General features: G+C 43.4%; 1 protein-coding gene across 1 annotated transcript in view; it reads left to right on the top strand.

Moving 5' to 3' along the window:
* Nucleotides 1-23743, top strand: part of LOC116357693 (contactin-associated protein-like 5) — a 71936-nt gene that overhangs the window by 4178 nt on the left and 44015 nt on the right. Inside the window, exons 2-3 of the mRNA XM_031805557.1 lie at nt 5234-5344; nt 7112-7305. Coding sequence (XP_031661417.1) covers nt 5234-5344; nt 7112-7305 — 305 coding nt within the window. The remainder of the gene's footprint in view (nt 1-5233; nt 5345-7111; nt 7306-23743) is intronic.

Raw genomic sequence — 23743 nt, 5'->3', positions numbered from 1 at the left:
TTTATCGATGGTGGTTATGATATCGTTTAGGACCTTGAGCATGGCTGAAGTGAGCCCATGACCAGCTGGGAAACCAGATTGCATAGCGGAGAAGGTACGGTGGGATTCGAAATGGTCAGTGATCTGTTTGTTCACTTGGCCTTCGAAGACTTTAGAAAGGCAGGGTAGGATGGATGTAGGTTTGTAACAGTTTGGGTCTAGAGTGTTTCCCCATTTGAAGAGGGGGATGATTGGGGCCTGGCGGGCAGGGCAAGCTCAGCCTCGCTCACTGCTCTTTTTGGGGCCTGGCGGGCAGGGCTGTATAAGTGGAAGATGAGGCTGACATGTTCAGATCACTGGCCTCTTAATCTCCTTCTGCCTGTTGGAAGTACTCTAATCTCACACTGATGGATTAGGGGAACACGATTGACATACAGCCACATACACATACACACACAGGGCTGCCGATTGTGTTGTGAATTCTACTGTCCTCTTTGGAAGGGTCACTGCTTGAGTTAATGGACTGCTGGGGAGAGATTTATGGAGTGGATAAGTGAGGCAACCCCCCTATTTTAGCAATACATGGCTTTAGACCCCATAGTGTGCTGTACTTGCAGTCAAACATTATTTTCCACAAAATGGTGAATAGAAGTCAAGATGATAATTCCGTTTCAGTTACTATTCTTAAAGTAGCATTTTTCTTCTTTTATACTTCTTATTTTTTCATGCTCTGTCTAACAAGCATGGTAGTAGATCAGCAGAGCGGTGCAGTTTTGCAGCCAAATAATATTCTAGTACGAGGGTGTCAACCTCATTTTGCCCCATGGGCTGTATTCAGTCTTAATCAAGGTCCTGTCTGTAATAATTGTTAATATTTTCTAGCCATCAACATTTACAAAAAAATATTCCTCTATCCATATTGTTTTTAATTTTGATGCTCTCTGACTGTCATTTCGGTGATTTTTAGTTCGCTGGACAGAGTCAATTATTTTAAGACTGTATACATTTACAGTAACAGTCAAGAGTTTGGACACACCTACTTATTCACTGATGTTTCTTTATTTTTTACAAATTTCTACATTGTAGAATAATAGTGAAGATATCAAAACTAATAAATAACACATATGGAAACATGTTGTAACCATAAAAGTGTTAAACAAATCCAAATATATTTTATATTTGAGATCCTTCAATGTAGCCACCCTTTGCCTTGATGACAGATTTGCACACTCTTGGCATTCTCTCAACCAGCTTCACGAGGTAGTCACCGGGAAATGCATTTCAATTCACTATTATTCTACAATGTAGAATGTGTGTCAACTTTTAACTGGTACTGTAGGTTCATTATTATTAATACACCATTTCGATTTGGTTTTAGTCATTTTAGATTGTTTGCATTTTTACCTTAAAAAACAATGATATAATATATACAGTGGCTTGCGAAAGTATTCACCCCCTTGGCATTTTTAGTATTTTGTTGCCTTACAACCTGGAATTAAACATGTCTACCACTTTGAAGATGCAAAATATTTTTCATTGTGAAAGAAGACAAAAAAATTGAAAACTTGAGCATGCATAACTATTCATCCCCCCCAAAGTCAATACTTTGTAGAGGCACCTTTTGCAGCAATTACAGCTGCAAGTTTCTTGATGTATGTCTCTATTAACTTGGCACATATAGCTACTGGGATTTTTGCCCATTCTTCAAAGCAAACCTGCTCCAGCTCCTTCAAGTTGGATGGGTTCCGCTGGTGTACATCAATCTTTAAGTCATACCACAGATTCTCAATTGGATTGATGTCTGGATTTTGACTAGGCCATTCCAAGACATTTAAATGTTTCCCCTTATATCACTCGTGTGTTGCTTTAGCTGTACGCTTAGGGTCATTGTCCTGCTGGAAGGTGAACCTCTGTCCTAGTCTCAAATCTCTGGAAGACTGAAACAGGTTTCCCTCAAGAATTTCCCTGTATTTAGCACCATCCATCATTCTTTCAATTCTGACCAGTTTCCCCGTGCCTGCCGATGAAAAACATGGCTGGATGGTGTTCTCAGGGTATTGGGTTTGCGCCAGACATAGCGTTTTCCTTGATGGCCAAAAATATCAATTTTAGTCTCATCTGACCAAAATGCCTTCTTCCATATGTTTGAGGAGTCTCCCACAAACACCAAATGTGTTTGCTCATTTTTTTCTTTTAGCAATGATTTTGTTTCTGGCCCCTCTTCCGTAAAGCCCAGCTCTTTGGAGTGCACGGCTTAAAGTGGTTCCTATGGACAGATAATCCAATGTCCGCATTGGAGCTTTTCAGCTCCTTCTGGGTTCTTTGGTCTCTTTGTTGCCTCTCTGATTAATGCCAACCTTGCCTGGTCTGTGAGTTTTGGTGGGCGGCCCTCTCTTAGCAGGTTTGTTGGGGTGGCATATTCACCATATTTAATGGGGCTCCGTGGGATATTCAAAGTTTCTGATATATTTTTATAACCCAAACCTGATCTGTACTTCTCCGCAACTTCGTCCCTGACCTGTTTGGAGAGCTCCTTGGTCTTCATGGTGCCCCTTGCTTGGTGGTGGCCCTTGCTTGGTGGTGTTGCAGACTCTGGGGCCTTTCAGAAAAGGTGTACATATACTGAGATCATGTGACCGATCATGTGACACTTAGATTGCACACAGGTGGACTTTATTTAACAAATTATGTGACTTCTGAAGGTAATTGGTTGCACCAGATCTTTTTTAGGGGCTTCATAGCAAAGGGGGTGAATACATGTGCACACACCACTTTTCCGTAATGGAACAAAATAGGAAAAATGCCAAGGGGGTGAATACTTTTGCAAGGCACTGTATATACATACACACACACAGTGGGGCAAAAAAATATTTAGCCCCAGTGGGGGCTCGTCTGTGGACCTATTTGGGCGGTAAGCAAATTGGAGTGGGTCTAGGGTGTCAGGTAGGGTGGAGGTGATATTGTCCTTGACTAGTCTCTCAAAGCACTTCATGATGACGGATGTGAGTGCTACGGGGCGGTAGTCGTTTAGCTCAGTTACCTTAGCTTTCTTGGGAACAGGAACAATGGTGGCCCTCTTGAAGCATGTGGGAACAGCAGACTGGTATAGGGATTGATTGAATATGTCCGTAAACACACCGGCCAGCTGGTCTGCGCATGCTCTGAGGGCGCGGCTGGGGATGCCGTCTGGGCCTGCAGCCTTGCGAGGGTTAACACGTTTAAATGTCTTACTCACCTCGGCTGCAGTGAAGGAGAGACCGCATGTTTTCGTTGCAGGCCGTGTCAGTGGCACTGTATTGTCCTCAAAGCGGGCAAAAAAGTTATTTAGTCTGCCTGGGAGCAAGACATCCTGGTCCGTGACTGGGCTGGATTTCTTCCTGTAGTCCGTGATTGACTGTAGACCCTGCCACATACCTCTTGTGTCTGAGCCGTTGAATTGAGATTCTACTTTGTCTCTGTACTGGCGCTTAGCTTGTTTGATAGCCTTGCGGAGGGAATAGCTGCACTGTTTGTATTCGGTCATGTTACCAGACACCTTGCCCTGATTAAAAGCAGTGGTTCGCGCTTTCAGTTTCACACGAATGCTGCCATCAATCCACGGTTTCTGGTTAGGGAATGTTTTAATCGTTGCTATGGGAACGACATCTTCAACGCACGTTCTAATGAACTCGCACACCGAATCAGCATATTCGTCAATGTTGTTATCTGACGCAATACGAAACATCTCCCAGTCCACGTGATGGAAGCAGTCTTGGAGTGTGGAGTCAGCTTGGTCGGACCAGCGTTGGACAGACCTCAGCGTGGGAGCCTCTTGTTTAAGTTTCTGTCTGTAGGCAGGGATCAACAAAATGGAGTTGTGGTCAGCTTTTCCGAAAGGGGGGCGGGGCAGGGCCTTATATGCGTCGCGGAAGTTAGAGTAACAATGATCCAAGGTCTTTCCACCCCTGGTTGCGCAATCGATATGCTGATAAAATTTAGGGAGTCTTGTTTTCAGATTAGCCTTGTTAAAATCCCCAGCTACAATGAATGCAGCCTCCGGATAAATCGTTTCCAGTTTGCAGAGAGTTAAATAAAGTTCGTTCAGAGCCATCGATGTGTCTGCTTGGGGGGGGATATATACGGCTGTGATTATAATCAACGAGAATTCTCTTGGTAGATAATGCGGTCTACATTTGATTGTGAGGAATTCACAATCAATTCCTCACAATGAAAGCCTACCATCAGTAACACACTACGCCGCCAGGGACTCAAATCCTGCAGTGCAAGACGTGTCCCCTTGCTTAAGCCAGTACATGTCCAGGCCCGTCTGAACTTTGCTAAAGAGCATTTGGATGATCCAGAAGAAGATTGGGAGAATGTCATATGGTCAGATGAAACCAAAATAAAACTTTTTGGTAAAAACTCAACTCGTCGTGTTTGGAGGACAAAGAATACTGAGTTGCATCCAAAGAACACCATACCTACTATAAAGCATGGGGGTGGAAACATCATGCTTTGAGGCTGTTTTTCTGCAAAGGGACCATGACGACTGATCCTTGTGAAGGAAAGAATGAATGGGGCCATGTATCGTGAGATTTTGAGTGAAAACCTCCTTCCATCAGCATTGAAGATGAAACGTGGCTGGGTCTTTCAGCATGACAATGATCCCAAACACACCGCCCGGGCAATGAAGGAGTGGCTTCGTAAGAAGCATTTCAAGGTTCTGGAGTGGCCTAGCCAGTCTCCAGATCTCAACCCCATAGAAAATCTTTGGAGGGAGTTGAAAGTCAGTGTTTCCCAGCAACAGCCCCAAAAATACACTGCTCTAGAGGAGATCTGCATGGAGGAATGGGCCAAAATATCAGTAACAGTGTGTGAAAACCTTGTGAAGACTTACAGAAAACGTTTGACCTCTGTCATTGCCAACAAAGGGTATATAACAAAGTATTGAGAAACTTTTGTTATTGACCAAATACTTATTTTCCACCATAATTTGCAAATAAATTCATTAATTATCCTACAATGTGATTTTCTGGAGAAAAAAAATCACAGTTTGTCTGTCATAGTTGCAGTGTACCTATGATGAAAATTACAGGCCTCTCATCTTTTTAAGTGGGAGAACTTGCACAATTGGTGGCTGACTAAATACTTTTTTGCCCCACTGTATATGATTTTTTAAGTTTGACACCCCTGCTCTATCAGATGATGCTGGTCCTAAAGGTCTATATATTATAACCAATCATGAACTAATGTACTCTCTATTTTACTCTTACAGATATCTGCAATGGCCCGTTGGTATCCATGCTGCCCCGGGGCTCTTTTGTGAGCTCCTCTCAGTCCTCTGTCAGTTATGCTCCACACTTCTCCAAGATCAACAGAAGAGATGGTAAGTTACAATGGAAAGTTACATTTTTTAAATTTCATGTAATAGTCTTAACCCTGAATGCTCTATCCTTCAAACATATTAGGACTTTGTTCAGTAACTAGTTACCGACAAAAAAAATACTTCTGTGTTAATATTGAGGAATAGAAATGCTCTCTCTTGTATACAAACCTAAAAATATTGAATCAATAATGCACATGTACCCTGAAAAAAAAAATATGGAGCCACCCCAGATTTGCCCCCTGGGAGGCGTGGCAGCCAAGATAACTACAACATTTAAAAACAAATATATATATATATGAACCTTTCAGTCAATATATCTATACCAGGTCGAGAGTCTCCTCTTTCAGATGCAGTTGGAACTGAGTTGATAGCCCATATCGCTCCATAGTTAGAGCTAAAAGTCAGATGGCACTATTTTTAAACATCAAATGTAACTATGAATATGTAATTATATATGTAACTATGAATATGTAATATGTAAAAAACAAAAAATGCTTATTTTGGCGAATTAAAACCATTTATTTGTGTTACAAAAAGGTAAATAAAATAAAAAGTGTTACTGATTTCAGAGCCGCCGGGTAGTTTTGTTGGCTGTAATACTAGGAGATCATATTCAAAAGATCTTCATCCAGGATTAGTTAACTATAATGTTATTATTGAATTAAGATGGAGATAAACTATCTCCACCTCATGGGCATCTTAAAAAGAGAGGTTTTCAGATAAATCCGTGATGCGGTCCTGTTTGCACGTCAGCACCGTTTAGACAATTTAAAAAATGTTGCTCTTAGCCCTAACAACAAGGGTCACAGGTCAGTAAATTAATCTACATATAATTCTACTTTCTGTAACTAGATAAGGATTTTCAATGACTTGGAGTGTGACCGACTCCAGGTTATTTGGACCTTGGCTACAGTACGTGTGTCTATAACAACCAGAATGATCCTGCTCCGTAAACGATGCTTCCTCAGTGGCTCAGACCCAGGTTTGATATGCTGCACTCATCTGCTCCCATGGCGGTGTGTCCCAGCCCAAAGCAGCTGAGTAATGAACCTTCCTGCCTGAGCTGACCTGTTTCTTCGGCTTGATAGCTGGGTGGCTTGTAGGGTCTGACTCTACTAATTGTACACAGCACTGCCATATCACACTTTCACATTAGTGTTTGGAAGTAGCTTATGTTTTTTTATTCACCAGTGTATGAAGTGCACTGATGCATCTGAAATGTTATTTAAGCAAAATGGTGTGTTTTCACACTCCATATCTCTCCAGATAGAGGGGGTTAGTTCATACAGCATGATGGAGGGGGTTAGTTCACACAGCATGATGGAGGGGTTAGTTCACATAGCATGATGGAGGGGGTTAGTTCATACAACATGATGGAGGGGTTAGTTCACACAGCATGATGGAGGGGGTTAGTTCACAGCATGATGGAGGGGGTTAGTTCATACAGCATGATGGAGGGGGTTAGTTCGCATAGCATGATGGAGGGGGTTAGTTCACACAGCATGATGGAGAGGGTTAGTTCATACAGCATGATGGAAGGGGTTAGTTCATATTGCACAACAATCCTTTCACACGCTATACAGAGGATCCTAGCGTACACATGATACTCTCCATGCAGACAGCAATGCAATAATTTAGCAGTAATTACATTGCAGGTAGGCGAGGCCCACAGGGTAAAGGTTATCTTGACTCAAGACAGAACAATTCGATCCAAACTGTGCATTGACTGAATTCTAAAAGGAATGTTTCTCTCTCTGGTCTCCCGAGGAGCGGGAGGCTGGTCTCCCCAGGTGACAGATAGACATCCTTGGCTGCAGCTGGACCTCAGAGACAGGATAGAGGTGACGGCCGTCGCCACACAGGGGCGCTACGGAGGCTCAGACTGGGTCAGCGGCTACCTGCTCCTGTTCAGTGACACAGGCCGAGCCTGGAAGCAGTACCGACAGGAGGACGGGGTGGGGGTGAGTTGCATCATACTGTAGATTTACTGTTACTTGCGAGGGGGTCGATCAGCATTAATATGGCATATTGATTGTGGCTTCAATCAATGTAATTGTCTCCATCATTTCCCAGATTTTTTGTAAAGAGAGCGAGAGAGAGAGAGATATTACAGTTGAAGTTTACATACACTTATGTTGGAGTCATTATAACTCGTTTTTCAACCACACCACACATTTCTTGTTATCAAACCATAGTTTTGGCAAGTCGGTTAGGACATCTACTTTGTGCATGACACAAGTAAATGTACAATGACCCAAAGCATACTTCCAAAGTTGTGGCAAAATGGCTTAAGGACAATAAAGTCAAGGTATTGGAGTGGCCATCACAAAGCCCTGACCTCAATCCCATAGAAAATTTGTGGGCAGAACTGAAAAAACATGTGTGAGCAAGGTGGCCTACAAACCTGACTCAGTTACACCAACTCTGTGAGGAGGAATGGGCCAAAATTCACACACTTATTGAGGGAAGCTTGTGGAAGGCTACCCGAAACGTTTGACCCAAGTGAAACCATTTTAAAGGCAATGCTACCAAATACTAATTGAGTGTATGTAAACTTCTGACCCACTGGGAATGTGATGAAAGAAATAAAAGCTGAAATAAATCATTCTCTCTACTATTATTCTGACATTTCACATTATTAAAATAAAGTGGTAATCCTAACTGACCTAAGACAGGGAATGTGTACTAGGATTAAATGTCAGGAATTGTGAAAAACAGTTTAATTGTATTTGGCTAAGGTGTATGTAAACTTCTGACTTCAACTGTATATTTTTATTTATTTTACCTTTATTTAACCAGGCAAGTCAGTTAAGAACAAATTCTTATTTTCAATGACGGCCTAGGAACAGTGGGTTAACTGCCTTGTTAAGGGGCATAACAACAGATTTTTACCTTGTCAGTTTGGGGATTTGATTTTGCAACCTTTCGGTTACCAGTCCAATGCTCTAACCACTAGGATACGCTGCCATCCCATATACGTATATATAACTCAGCAAAGAAAGAAACGTCCTCTCTCTGTCAACTGAGTTTATTTTCAGCAACCTTAACATGTGTAAATATTTGTAGGAACATAACTAGATTCAACAGTTGAGACATAAACTGAACAAGTTCCACAGACATGTGACTAACAAATGTAATAATGTGTCCCTGAACAAAGGTGGGGTCAAAATCAAAAGTAACCGTCAGTATTTGGTGTGGCCACCAACTGCATTAAGTACTGCAGTGCATCTCCTCCTCATGGACTGCACCAGATTTGCCAGTTCTTGCTGTGAGATGTTACCCTACTTTTCCACCAAGGCACCTGCAAGTTCCCGGACATTTCTGGGGGGAATGGCCCTAGCAATCACCCTCCGATCCAACAGGTCCCAGACGTGCTCAATGGGATTGAGATCCGGACTCTTCGCTGGCCATGGCAGAACACTGACATTCCTGTCTTGCAGGAAATCACACACAGAACGAGCAGTATGGCTGGTGGCATTGTCATGCTGGAGGGTCATGTCAGGATGAGCCTGCAGGAAGGGTACCATATGGGGGAGGAGGATGTCTTTGAGATTGCCTGCAATGACAACAAGCTCAGTCCAATGATGCTGTGACACACCGCCCCAGACCATGATGGACCCTCCACCTCCACATCGATCCCGCTCCAGAGTATAGGCCTCGGTGTAACACTCATTCCTTCAACAATAAACGGGAATCCGACCACCCTTGGTGAGACAAAACCGCGACAATTCAGTGAAGAGCACTTTTTGCCAGTCCTGTCTGGTCCAGCGACGGTGGGTTTGTGCCCATAGGCGACGATGTTGCCGGTGATGTCTGGTGAGGACCTGCCTTACAACAGGCCTACAAGCCCTCAGTCCAGCTTCTCTCAGCCTATTGCGGACCAACTGAGCACTGATGGAGGGATTGTGCATTCCTGGTGTAACTCGGGCAGTTGTTGTTGCCATCCTGTACCTGTTCCTCAGGTGTGATGTTCGGATGTACCGATCCTGTGCAGGTGTTACACGTAGTCTGCCACTGCGAGCACGATCAGCTGTCCGTCCTTTCTCCCTGTAGCGCTGTCTTAGGTGTCTCACAGTACGGACATTGCAATTCATTGCCCTGGCACATCTGCAGCCCTCATGCCTCCTTGCAGCGTGCCTAAGGCACGGTCATGCAAATGAGCAGGGACCCTGGGCATATTTCTTTTGGCGTTTTTCAGAGTCAGTAAAAAGGCCTCTTTAGTGTCCTAAGTTTTCACAACTGTGACTTTAATTGCCTTCCATCTGTAAGCTGTTAGTGTCTTAACGACCGTTCCACAGGTGCATGTTCATTAATTGTTTATGGTTCATAAAAATGTATTTCTGAGTAGGCTTTCTCCTTCTGATTTCATTTGGCAATAAGGACATAAACAAAAGCACCAACTTTCAGTCCAAAATTAGACAAATGTGGGAGCAGTGTGTTAACTCATGGCAAAAAGCATGGCAAACAGTGTTTAAACCCTTTACAATGAAGATCTGTGAAGTTATTTGGATTTTTACGAATTATCGTTGAAAGATAGGGCCCTGAATAAGGGACGTTTCTATTTTTTTTGCTGAGTTTATATATTTTAATTTTTTAAATATATTTTATTTTATTATTTTCCCCTAACCCTACCATCCCTCCCCTAATTGGAGTAAACTAATGGACAACAACTCTTAGGCTTCTACTTCCAGCTAATACATATTATATGTATTTTACAAAGAGAGTATATTTTACAATAGTTATCTTTTGTTTGTTTTTAGTCCCATCCTTCAGCTCCATTCAACCCCTCCTATCTATCACTGAACACCATCCACTGTACACTTGTTTTCACTGCTGTGCTATTTCCTGAGGTAATGCCTTGGCTATAGCTCAATGGGTAATACAAGCGCACAGGATAGCCGGGTTTCAACCCAGTCGGTCACATTAACTTTAAATTAATCAGTGGCACAGCGGTCAAGGGCACCGCATCTCAGTGCTAGAGGAGACACTACAGACCCTGGTTCAATTTCAGGCCATATCCCAACCGGCCGTGATTGGGAGTCCCGTAGGGCGGTGCACATTGGCCCAGCGTCGCCCCGGTTATGGTTTGGCCAGGGTAGGCCGTCATTGTAAGTAAGATTTTTTTTCTTAACTGAATTGCGTTGTTAAATAAAGGTTAAATAACTAAATAAAACATTTAAAAATTAAAATAAATCATCTACGTTCAGACTTTTCTTTTCACTTGGCTGGGATGAGAGAGTAGCTGCGTATTGAGCTGTAACTCAGAGTAGGTCAAAGCTGCAAGGAAATTAGACATGAATTTGGGGGCTTTGTTTTGGAGTGTTTTTTCTTATCTCTGGTGTGTTTTCCCCATTGGTTGGATGGGTTTTGAGGAGGATGTAAGGAGTCTGCAATTGAGATTCTCCCATCTGCTCCTGAATATAGGCTATTCACATGGCAGTTAGAGGGGCTATTGGCCTGTTTCCTCCTGCATGTTGTTGGAAGGAAGTCTCTAGATTTTGCTTGCCTGAAGTAGAGTACATTGTGATAAATTGCAGGCCACATGACTTGCCTAGAGAGTTTTCAGCTATACTTTTCGTGGCTGTTTATTTACCACCACAGACAGATGCTGGCATTAAGAACGCACTCAGTCAGCTGTATAAGGAAATGAGCAAACAGGAAACCACTCACCCAGAGGCGGCGCTCCTAGTGGCAGGAGACTTTAATGCAGGGATACTTAAATCAGTTCTACCAATTCTATCAACATGTTAAATGTGCAACCAGAGGGAAAAAATTCGAGATCACCTGTACTCCACACACTGAGACGCGTACAAAGCTCTCCCTCGCCCTCCATTTGGTAAATCCGACCACAATTCTATCCTCCTGATTCCTACTTACAAGCAGAAATTAAATCAGGAAGCACCAGTGACTCTGTCTATAAAAAAAAGTGGTCAGATGAAGCAGATGCTAAACTACAGGACTGTTTTGCTATCACAGACTGGAACATGTTCCGGGATTCTTCCAATGGTATTGAGGAGTCCACCACATCAGTCATTGACTTCATCAATAAGTGCATCGAGGTCGTCGTCTCCACAGTGACTGTACGTACATACCCCAACCAGAAGCCATGGATTACAGGCAACATTCGCACTGAGCTAAAGGGTAGAGCTGCTACTTTCAAGGTGCGGGACTCTAACCCGCAAGCAACACTGAGGCATGGATGAGAGCATCAGCTGTTCTGGATGACTGTGTGATCACTCTCTCCATAGCCGACGTGAGTAAGACTTTAAACAGGTCAACATACACAAGGCTGCGGGGCCAGACGGATTACCAGGACGTGTGCTCCGGATGTGTGCTGACCATCTGGCAGGTGTCTTCACTGACATTTTCCACATGTCCCTGATTGAGTCCCTGATTGAGTACTTTTCAAGCAGACCACCATAGTCCCTGTGCCCAAGAACACTGAGGCAACCTGCCTAAATGACAACAGACGCATAGCACTCACGTCCGTAGCCATGAAGTGCTTTGAAAGATTGTTAATGGCTCACATCGACACCATTATCCCAGAAAACCTAGACCGACTCCAACTTGCATACCGCCCAAACAGATCCACAGATGATGCAATCTCTATTGCACTCCACACTGCCCTTTCCCACCTGGACAAAAGGAACACTTACGTGAGAATGCTATTCTTTGATTACAGCTCAGCGTTCAACACCCTCGTACCCTCAAAGCTCATCACTAAGCTAAGGATCCTGGGACTAAACACCTCCCTCTGCAACTGGATCCTGGACTTCCTGATGGGCCGTCCTCAGGTGGTGAGGGTAGGTAGCAACACATCTGCCATGCTGATCCTCAACACTGGACCTCCACAGGGGTGCGTGCTCAGTCCCCTCCTGCACTCACATCCGTCATCATGAAGTGCTTTGAGAGATTAGTCAAGGACCATATCACCTCCACCCTACCTGACACCCTAGACCCACTCCAATTTGCTTACCGCCCAAATAGGTCCACAGACGATGCAATCTCAACCACACTGCACACTACCCTAACCCATCTGGACAAGAGGAATACCTATGTGAGAATGCTGTTCATCGACTACAGCTCGGCATTCAACACCATAGTACCCTCCAAGCTCGTCATCAAGCTCGAGACCCTGGGTCTCGACCCCGCCCTGTGCAACTGGGTACTGGACTTCCTGACGGGCCGCCCCCAGGTGGTGAGGGTAGGCAACAACATCTCCTCCCCGCTGATCCTCAACACTGGGGCCCCACAAGGGTGCGTTCTAAGCCCTCTCCTGTACTCCCTGTTCACCCACGACTGCGTGGCCACGCACGCCTCCAACTCAATCATCAAGTTTGCGGACGACACAACAGTGGTAGGCTTGATTACCAACAACGACGAGACGGCCTACAGGGAGGAGGTGAGGGCCCTCGGAGTGTGGTGTCAGGAAAATAACCTCACACTCAACGTCAACAAAACTAAGGAGATGATTGTGGACTTCAGGAAACAGCAGAGGGAACACCCCCCCATCCACATCGATGGAACAGTAGTGGAAAGGGTAGCAAGTTTTAAGTTCCTCGGCATACACATCACAGACAAACTGAATTGGTCCACTCACACAGACAGCATCGTGAGGAAGGCGCAGCAGCAGCAACCTCAGGAGGCTGAAGAAATTCGGCTTGTCACCAAAAGCACTCACAAACTTCTACAGATGCACAATCGAGAGCATCCTGGCGGGCTGTATCACCGCCTGGTATGGCAACTGCACCGCCCTCAACCGTAAGGCTGAGGGTAGTGAGGTCTGCACAACGCATCACCGGGGGCAAACTACTTGCCCTCCAGGACACCTACACCACCCGATGCTACAGGAAGGCCATAAAGATCATCAAGGACATCAACCACCCGAGCCACTGCCTGTTCACCCCGCTGTCATCCAGAAGGCGAGGTCAGTACAGGTGCATCAAAGCTGGGACCGAGAGACTGAAAAACAGCTTCTATCTCAAGGCCATCAGACTGTTAAACAGCCACCACTAACATTGAGTGGCTACTGCCAACACACTGTCAATGACACTGACTCTACTCCAGCCACTTTAATAATGGGAATTGATGGGAAATGATGTAAATATATCACTAGCCACTTTAAACAATGCTACCTTATATAATGTTACTTACCCTACATTATTCATCTCATATGCATACGTAGATACTGTACTCTATATCATCGACTGCATCCTTATGTAATACATGTATCACTAGCCACTTTAACTATGCCACTTGGTTTACATACTCATCTCATATGTATATACTGTACTCGATATCATCTACTGTATCTTGCCTATGCTGCTCTGTACCATCACTCATTCATATATCCTTATGTACATATTCTTTATCCCCTTACACTGTGTATAAGACAGTAGTTTTTTGGGGAATTGTTAGTTAGATTACTTGTTCGTTATTACTGCATTGTCGGAACTAGAAGCACAAGCATTTCGCTACACTCGCATTAACATCTGCTAACCATGTGTATGTGACAAATAAAATTTGATTTGATTTGATTTTACTCCCTGTTCACTCACTACTGCATGGCCAGGCACGACTCCAACACCATCATTAAGTTTGCAGACGACACAACACTGGTAGGCCTGATCACAGACAACGACGAGACAGCCTATAGGGAGGAGGTCAGAGACCTGGCCGTGTGGTGCCAGAATAAGAACCTATCCCTCAACGTAGCCAAGACTAAGGAGATGATTGCGGACTACAGGAAAAGGAGGACTGAGCATGCCCCCATTCTACTCGATGGGGCTGTAGTGGAGCAGGTTGAGAGCTTGAAGTTCCTCGGTGACCACATCAACAACAAACTAGAATGGTCCAAACACACCAACACAGTCGTGAAGACGACGAAGCCTATTCCCCCTCAGGAAACTAAAAAGATTTGGCATGGGTCCTGAGATCCTCAAAAGGTTCTACAGCTGCAACATCGAGAGCATGGTTGCATTACTGCCTGGTACGGCAATTGCTCGGCCTCTGGCCGCAAGGCACTACAGAGGGTAGTGCGTACGGCCCAGTACAACACTGGAGCTAAGCTGCCTGCCATCCAGGACCTCTACACCAGGTGGTGTCAGAGGAAGGCCCTAAAAATTGTCAAAGACCCCAGCCACCCCAGTCATAGACTGTTCTCTCTACTACCGCATGGCAAGCGGTACCGGAGTGCCAAGTCTAGGACAAAAAGGCTTCTCAACACTTTTTACACCCAAGCCATAACTCCTGAACAGGATATCAAATGGATACCCGGACTATTTGCATTGTGTGCCCCCCCCACCCCCCAAAACCCTATTTTTACGCTGTTGCTTCTCTCTGTTTATCATATATGCATAGTCACTTTAACCATATCTACATGAACATACTACCTCAATCAGCCTGACTAACTGGTGTCTGTATGTAGCCTCGCTACTTTTATAGCCTCTCTACTGTATATAGCCTCACTACTGTATATAGCCTGTCTTTTTACTGTTGTTTTATTTCTTTACTTACCTATTGTTCACCTGACACCTTTTTTGCACTATTGGTTAGAGCCTGTAAGTAAGCATTTCACTGTTGTATTCGGCGCACGTGACAAATAAACTTTGATTTTATTTGAAGACCAAAGCAAAAGTAATATGATGTTTGGGACAAGTCATGCTTTTTGATAATCATAGATGGCTTCATATTTCTCCAAAAAATAAATTAGTCACATGACCACATGGTTTTGTTCAGGCATTTTAGTTCGCTTGACATTTGGCAATGTGAAACCAAAAGGACAAAATGAATAAAAGGCAGATAATCAAGTTCTGATTTGAACTCTCAGAAAGAGGTATGAAAACACCCTTTTTGTCCTTAGCCTCTGGGGTGTTTGAGAGCAAGCAGAAGGTTAAACCTCTCTGTCTTTGTTCTGCTCTCATCAGAGATGCCACGCTTTTTGGGGAAAACCATTAGGAGGATTCAGACTGTAACTTGCTTTTTATCTCATTGCTTAAAATCCTTGTGAAGGAGACATTTTGTTAGGTTTGACGGTAGTGTGGGATGAAGTGTGGCTGTACTATACTCACTGACTCACTGCACATTCATCCTATTCACCCTCTAATATGATTGTATCGCTAGTGCTTGGTTAGCACGTGTACATAATTGAGTTAACAACAAAAAATAAACTGTTCATGATGTTTTAGTGGACATACATTATTTAAAACCTGTTGTGTTCACTCCATTTATGTCAAATACAACTCAACATTCTTGCATTTTCTGCCATTCAGAATGTTTCTTAAAAGATGTCTCGGGGACAAATGTGTTTGCACATTAGCAATTCTCAAGAGTTTCTATCACATGGTGTATAATTTACAGTAGTTGAAGTTACAAGTGCAGACAGCATGTCCAGTCCACTATGGCAATATCTATTGAATTATTTATCATCTTCTATGTCTTTAAAAATACATTATTTACACTCAAATGTGGGATAATGTAGACGTAATGGTGTAGTGTATGAACCATCCTTGACATGCCTTGAAATTGTTCTCAATGATTGATTGTGACTGAATTGGGATACAGTAGTGAAGTGCATTGTGTTTTTTCATCTCTGTCTTTTGTGTTAAGTAATGGTATTTCAATGTTGTACTCTAACATACTGTTAGGTTGGGCCTTGGAATAGTCCCATAATTTGTCTGTATTCAGACAGAGTGCATTTGAAGAGTTTATATGCTATACAGTGCATTCTGAAAGTATTCACACCCCTTGACTTTTTCCACATTTTATATGAGATTGTGTGTCACTGGACTACACACAATACCCCATAATGTCAAAGTGGAATTATGTTTTTCGAAATGTTTACACATTAATAAAAAATGGATAGCTGAAATGTGTCCAGTCAATAAGTATTCAACCCCTTTGTTATGGCAAGCCTAAATACATTCACAAATAAAAATTAGCTTAACAAATCACATAATAATTTGCATGGTGATGACTACCTCATCTCTGTACCCCACACATATAATTAATTGTATGTAAGGTCCCTCAGACAAGCAGTGAATTTCAACCACTTTTGGAAAAAGTCAAGGGGTCTGAATACTTTCCGAATGCATTGTATATGCCATTTACCAGATGCTTTTCTCCAAAACGACTTAATCATTCGTGCATACATTTTTACCCACTACCCTGGCGTTACCAGCACCATGCTCCCACTACCCTGGCGTTACCAGCACCATGCTCCCACTACCCTGGCGTTACCAGCACCATGCTCCCACTACCCTGGCATGAACAGCACCATGCTCCCACTACCCTGGCGTTACCAGCACCATGCTCCCACTACCCTGGCGTTACCAGCATAATGGGCTACAAAGGGTGTGTGGTGTTAATTGGAATGATTCTTCAGTACGTTACAGTAAGTGGCTGTCGAGGGAGTTACAGTAAGTGGCTGTAGAGGGAGTTACAGTAAGTGGCTGTAGAGGAAGTTACAGTAAGTTGCTGTCGAGGGAGTTACAGTAAGTGGCTGTAGAGGGAGTTACAGTAAGTGGCTGTAGAGGGAGTTACAGTAAGTGGCTGTAGAGGGAGTTACAGTAAGTGGCTGTAGAGGGAGTTACAGTAAGTGGCTGTCGGGAGTTACAGTAAGTGGCTGTCGAGGGAGTTACAGTAAGTAACTGTTGAGGGAGTTACAGTAAGTGGCTGTCGAGGGAGTTACAGTAAGTGGCTGTCGGGAGTTACAGTAAGTAACTGTAGAGTGAGTTACAGTAAGTGGCTGTCGAGGGAGTTACAGTAAGTGGCTGTCGGGAGTTACAGTAAGTGGCTGTCGAGGGAGTTACAGTAAGTGGCTGTCGGGAGTTACAGTAAGTGACTGTCGAGGGAGTTACAGTAAGTGGCTGTAGAGGGATTTACAGTAAGTGGCTGTCGAGGGAGTTACATTAAGTGGCTGTCGGGAGTTACATTAAGTGGCTGTCGAGGGAGTTACAGTAAGTGGCTGTCGAGGGAGTTACAGTAAGTGGCTGTCGAGGGAGTTACAGTAAGTGGCTGTCGAGGGAGTTACAGTAAGTGGCTGTCGAGGGAGTTACAGTAAGTGGCTGTCGAGGGAGTTACAGTAAGTGGCTGTCGAGGGAGTTACAGTAAGTGGCTGTCGAGGGAGTTACAGTAAGTGGCTGTAGAGGGAGTTACAGTAAGTGGCTGTAGAGGGAGTTACAGTAAGTAACTGTCTAGGGAGTTACATGAAGTGGATATGGAGCCAATAGAATTAGAACGAGAGTTCCGTCACATGCTGGGGCTCCTGAGTGGCGCAGCGGTCTAAGGCAATCCATCTCAGTGCTAGAGGCGTTACTACAGACAGGTCTGATTCCAGGCTGTATCCCAACCGACCGTGATTGGGAGTGCACAATTGTCCCAGCGTTGTCCGGGTTTGGCCGGTGTAGGCCGTCATTGTAAATAAGAATGTGTTCTTAACTGACTTGCCTAGTTAAATAAACGTTTACATAAATAAGAAATGATGATCAATGCGCGGAATACAACAGGTGTAGACCTTACCGTGAAATGCTTACTTTACAAGCACTTAACCAACACTGCAGGTCAAGAAATAGAGTCAAGAAAAGATTAACAAAATTGACTAAAGTAAAAAATGTAATAAAAAGTAACATAATAAAATAACAATAACAAGGCTATATACAGGGGTTACCGGTACCTAGTCAATGTGCGGGAGTACAGAGTAGTCGAGGTAATTTGTACATGTAGGTAGGGGTAAAGTAACTATGCACAGATAATTAACAGTAAGTAGCAGCAGTGTAAAAACAAAGGGGGGTGAAGTGGATGTAAATAGTCCGGGTGGCCATTTGATTAATTGTTCAGCAGTCTTTTATTGCTTGGGGGTAGAAGCTGTTAAGGAGCCTTTTGGATCTGCCTTGGCACTCTGGTACCTCTTGCCGTGTGGTAGCAGAGAGAACAATCTATGACTTGGGTGACTGGAGTCTCTGACCCTTTTTTGGGGCCTTCCTCTAACACCGCCTAGTATATAGGTCTTGGATGGCAGGAAGCTTGGCCCCAGTGATGTACTGGACCGTACGCACCACCCACTGTAGCACCTTACGGTCGGTCGGATGCTGAGCAGTTGCCATACCAGGCGGTGATGCAACCGATCAGGATGCTCTCGATGGTGCAGCTGTAGAACTTTTTGAGGATCTGCGGACCCATGCCAAATCTTTTCAGTCTCCTGAGGGGGAAAAGGTGTTGTCATGCCCTCTTCACGACTGTCTTGGTGTGTTTGGACCATGATAGTTTGTTGGTGATGTTGGACACCAAGGAACTTGAAACTCTCAACCAGCTCCACTACAGCCCCGTCTACGTTAATGGGGGCCTGTTTGGCCCTCCTTTTCCTGTAGTCCACGATCAGCTCCTTTTTCTTGCTCACATTGAAGGAGAGGTTGTTGTCCTGGAACTACACTGCCAGCTCTCTGACCTCCTCCCTATAGGCTGTTTCATAGTTGTCGAGCATCAGAGCCTGTGTAGTAGGATTCAATATTAGTCCTGTATTGACGCTTTGCCTGTTTCATAGTTTGTCTGAGGCTATAGCGGGATTTCTTATAAGCGTCCAGATAAGTGTCCGGGTCCTTGAAAGTGGCAGCTCTAGCCTTTAGCTCGGTGAGGATGTTGCCTGTAATCAATGGCTTCTGGTTGGGATATGTACGTACGGTCACTGTGGGGACGACGTCGTCAATGCACTTGTTGATGAAGCTGGTGACTGAGCTGGTATACTCCTCAATACCATTGGATGAATCAAGGAACATATTCCAGTCTGTGCTAGCAAAATAATGATAACTGTTCCATTTCTTTTATGAAAGCTATAGCTTTTTTGCCATCAAACCTACCCCTACCTCTCTACTCTTGTTGTAATTGCAATGTGCTGCTTTGAAATCAGTCAAATAGTTAATGATTTTTCAGTTAGTTCATTGAAACCAAAGAACATGCCAGTTGCTTGGTGTCAATCAACAAGACACAGAGGAGACAACATTTGCTGAATAGTCATGCCATTCACTTCTTTGTTAATGTAAGAAGACAAAAGGTGTCATTTGGTTTTGAAACCTGCCTACAGAAACAGAAGTGGCAGCTAATTAGTGAGACAACCCTAATAAAGCGGACCAGAGGTGGGCGACCACAGTTTGACACTGTACGCCACACAGAGAATTGACATCTGTCTGGGAAGGGAAGTTGGAAGGTAATAGCCTGCTGATGGCGGTGCCGGCTGAGAGGGCTAATGAGAACACCAGCTGCCTGCGTCTGCCAGGTTGCAGCAACTCTGCACCTGTAATTTTACATGGTATTATGTGCTGCGTATGAATAGCAGTTTTGTTGCACTAAAGATATACACACATTGACATAGGCACTTTCTCAACACTCTCAATCTCTCCTTTCTCTCGCTCTCTGTGACACACACATAATAACGTGCATGCACTGCAGATACGCACATATGCACGCACACAACCACATCAACACCCAGAGCCACAAGACAGAGACAGAGGTTCAGTCCTTTTATCTCTGCCCTGTGCCAGACCAGGTCACAAGGGCAACATGATTATCTATTCTTGCAACTCTCAGCTGTCGTTGTCTTTTAGAGTCACACAGCCAGGCCAGAACTGCAGTGGCACAACACGGAATATAGTTCTTAAAGTTAGGAACAACAGGATGGCACTCATGAACCAGCTGCTATTGATCCAATTAGAAAAAGTCAGGGAGAAAAGAAAATGACTGATTGTGAGTGAGTGAGTGAGTGAGTGGCCAGCTAGCTATTAGCTGATGAAATCTTGTATTATTTTGTGCTATGAAGTCTAATGATATTATTTGTACCTGTGGTGTGTTGGAAATTAGTTCACTTTTGGTTTTTGTGTTTCCAATCAGTTCATTTGAGAATGTAAGCTCAGTACAGTCTTTGGTTTTCAGAGAAAATGTATGCGATCTGCTCCAAATGTGCATAACATCATAAAGCTCTGTGTGCAGTTCCAATGTTAATGTATGTTCACGTAAACCCCTCTGAGCTTGTTAAGAAAGTAGAATTGTTCCATCAATTTGCCAATTGTTCTACCCCTGCAGTGAAACAGTGTGTAGAACACAATCTAATGAGCTTGGTGTGTTGTGCTGTTGAAAACACACTGTTACAGCTGCTCTACAGTAATGAGGGGATATAAACCTTATTCAGATATCATCTCTATGATCCTTGGGGAAGAGGCTGTTGAGGTGCTGTTGTTTTTGTCTCCTTCTTTACTTGTTGCCGTATATACACTCGGTGTACAAAACATTAACAACACCTTCCTAATATTGAGTTGCACCCCTTCCTTTTGCCCTCAGAACAGACCTCAATTTGTCGGGCATGGACTCTACAAGATGTTGAAAGTGTTCCACAGGGATACTGGCCAATGTTGACTCCAATGCTTCCCACGGTTGTGTCAAGTTGGTTGGATGTCCATTAGGTGTTGGACTATTCTTGATGCACACGGGTAACTGTTAAGCGTGAAAAACCCAGCAGAGTTGCAATTCTTGACACAAACCGGTACGCCCATCACCTACTACCATATCTCGTTCAAAGGCACTTAAATATTTTGTTTTGCCCATTCACCCTCTGAATGGCACACATACACAATCCATGTCTCAATTGTCCCACGGCTTGAAAATCCTTCTTAATCTACACCGATTGAAGTGGATTTAACAAGTGACATCAATAAGAGATCAATAAGAGATCCAGCTTTCACCTGGATTCACCTGGTCAGCGTACAGTACGTCATAGAAAGAGCAGCTGTTCTTAATGTTTTGTGTTTCAGTATATTTTTAATCATTGATTGACATGCCTGTTAGCTATGAATATTAAGTCAAAATTTGGTGAAAAAGAGCCACCCGGCTCTATGTATTTTACTGGTTTGTGACCCACTGACACACAGCCTGCTATAAACAACAACACACACTGGAAATGAACCGAACAGCGCCCTCGGCAGAGGGATTCTGTAAGATTTGGGTCATTAGAGTAAATTGCCCTTGTGCCATATCTTCTCTATACTCTAAATACTTTGGTGAACAGAATGGGATACGTCTTCTGTGTATCCTACAGAATGTTGAGTAAATTGCAAGATGCTTGATTAGCTACTGTGTAGTTATTTGATCGGTGTAACTCCGTGCAATGTGTGATTTTAAAATGTAGGCTGATTCGATAATACAAGAACCCATGACATTAGGAAGATTATCAGGGTGATATATACAGTACCAGTCAAAAGTTTGGACACCTACTCATTCAAGGGTTTTTCTTTATTTTTACTATTTTCTACATTGTAGAATACTAGTGAAGACATCAACACTATGAAATAACACATATGGTATCATGTCATAACCGAAAAGGTTTTAAGCAAATCAAAATATATTTGAGATTCTTTAAAGTAGCTACCCTTTTCCTTGATGACAGCTTTGCACAATCTTGGCATTCTCTCAACCAACTTCATGAGGTAGTCACCTGGAATGCATTTAAATGAACAGGTGTGCCTTGATGAAAGTTAATTTGTGGAATTTCTTTCCTCAATGTGTTTGAGCCAATCAGTTCTGACAAGGTAGGGGTGGTATAGATGGCTCTATTTGGTAAAAGACCAAGTCCATATTATGGCAAGAGGTCAAATAAGCTAAGAGAAACAACAGTCCGTCATTACTTTAAGACATGAAGGTCAGTCAATTTGGAAAATTTCAAGAACTTTGAAAGTTTCTTCAAGAGCAGTCGTAAAAACCGTTAAGCGCTATGATGAAACTGGCTCTCATGATGAACGCCACAGGAAAGAAAGACCCAGAGATTCCTCTGCTGCAGAGGATACAGTTTGTTAAAGTTAACTGAACCTCAGATTTGAGCCCAAATAAATGTTTCTAAGAGTTCAAGCAACATACACATCTCAACATCAACTGTTCAGAGGAGACTATGTGAATCAGGCCTTCATGTTCCAATTGCTGGAAATAAATCACTACTAAAGGACACCATTAAGAAGAAGATACTTGCTTGGGCCTAGAAACACGAGCAATGGACATTACACCGGTGGAAATCTGTCCTTTGGTCTGATGAGTCCAAATGTTATAGTTTTGGTTCCAACCGCCGTGTCTTCGTGAGACGAGGAGTAGGTGAACGGATGATGTCCGTATCTGAAGCATGGAGGAGGTGTGATGGTGTGGGGGTGCTTTGCTGGTGATGCTGTCTGTGATTTATTTCAAATTCAAGGCACATTTAACCAGCATGGCTACCACAGGATTCTGCAGCAATACGCCATCCCATTTGGTTTGCGCTTAGTGGGACTATCGTTTGTTTTTCAACAGGACAATGACCCAACACACTGTTTGTGTAAGGGTTATTTGTCCAAGAAGGAGAGTGATGGAGTGGTGCATCAGATGACCTGGCCTCCACAATCACCCAACCTTAACCCAATTGAGATGGTTTAGGATGAGTTGGACCACATAATCAAGGAAAAGCATCCAACAAGTTCTCAGCATTTGTAGTAACTCCTTCAATACTGTTGGAAAAGCATTCCAGGTGAAACTGGTTGAGAGAATGCCAAGAGTGTGCAAAGCTGTCATCAAGGCAAAGGGTGGCTACTTTGAAGAATATAAAATATATTTTGATTTAACACTTTTTTTGATTACTACATGATTCCATATGTGTTATTTCATTGTCTTCACTGTTATATCTACAATGTAGAACATAGTAAAAATAAAGAAAAGGACATATTGTGTTTCGAATGAGTAGGTGTGTCCAAACTTTTGACTGATACTGTACATGTACTTGATCCCCAATGAATGTTGATTTCCTGGAATCCAAGCCTTCAATAGGGATGTTTCACATTGGAGTGTATGTACTCTTAGCTGACGTACGTGACGTTAGGGACCTTGTCATGAGATAGGAAGAGTAGAGTCGTAATGAACGGGGAGGGAGGCCATCGGTTCAGGGTGGATACAGGATAGAAATAATGAAGTCACTGTGGGGTTAGGAGCTGTTTATGTGGACAGTGACTAACATGAAGCTCTGGTCCAATGGGAGGTCTTTTGTCCTCTCAAGAGTTCCAGATAATTGGACAGAACCTCTAACCTGGAAAAGAACATGTCATGTTGGAGTGCTGTGTCCATCTACATAGGAAATGGATATATTGACACCTTATGAAGTACACCTCAACTATTGATTGCAATCAAGGGAATCATTTAATGTCCAGTCAAAATGTATTTCCCAAACTACCTTTGGGAAATAAGAGATTGAATTGTTTTGACTGGATGAGCTCAGTTTCAGCTGTTATTTCAGGGTCCATCCGTTTGTTGCTTCCTCACAGGTATTATATAAATACTGAAAAACAAAAGGTCTACACACTGTTGCTCCCTGGAAAGCAATTATCTGGAATTGCAATAAAGAGG

This window comes from Oncorhynchus kisutch, linkage group LG26 (assembly GCF_002021735.2).
Source record: "Oncorhynchus kisutch isolate 150728-3 linkage group LG26, Okis_V2, whole genome shotgun sequence".
In the NCBI taxonomy this organism is placed as follows: domain Eukaryota; kingdom Metazoa; phylum Chordata; class Actinopteri; order Salmoniformes; family Salmonidae; genus Oncorhynchus; species Oncorhynchus kisutch.
Note: the sequence above shows the minus strand (reverse complement) of the source record. Positions and strands in the feature narration are given on the sequence as shown.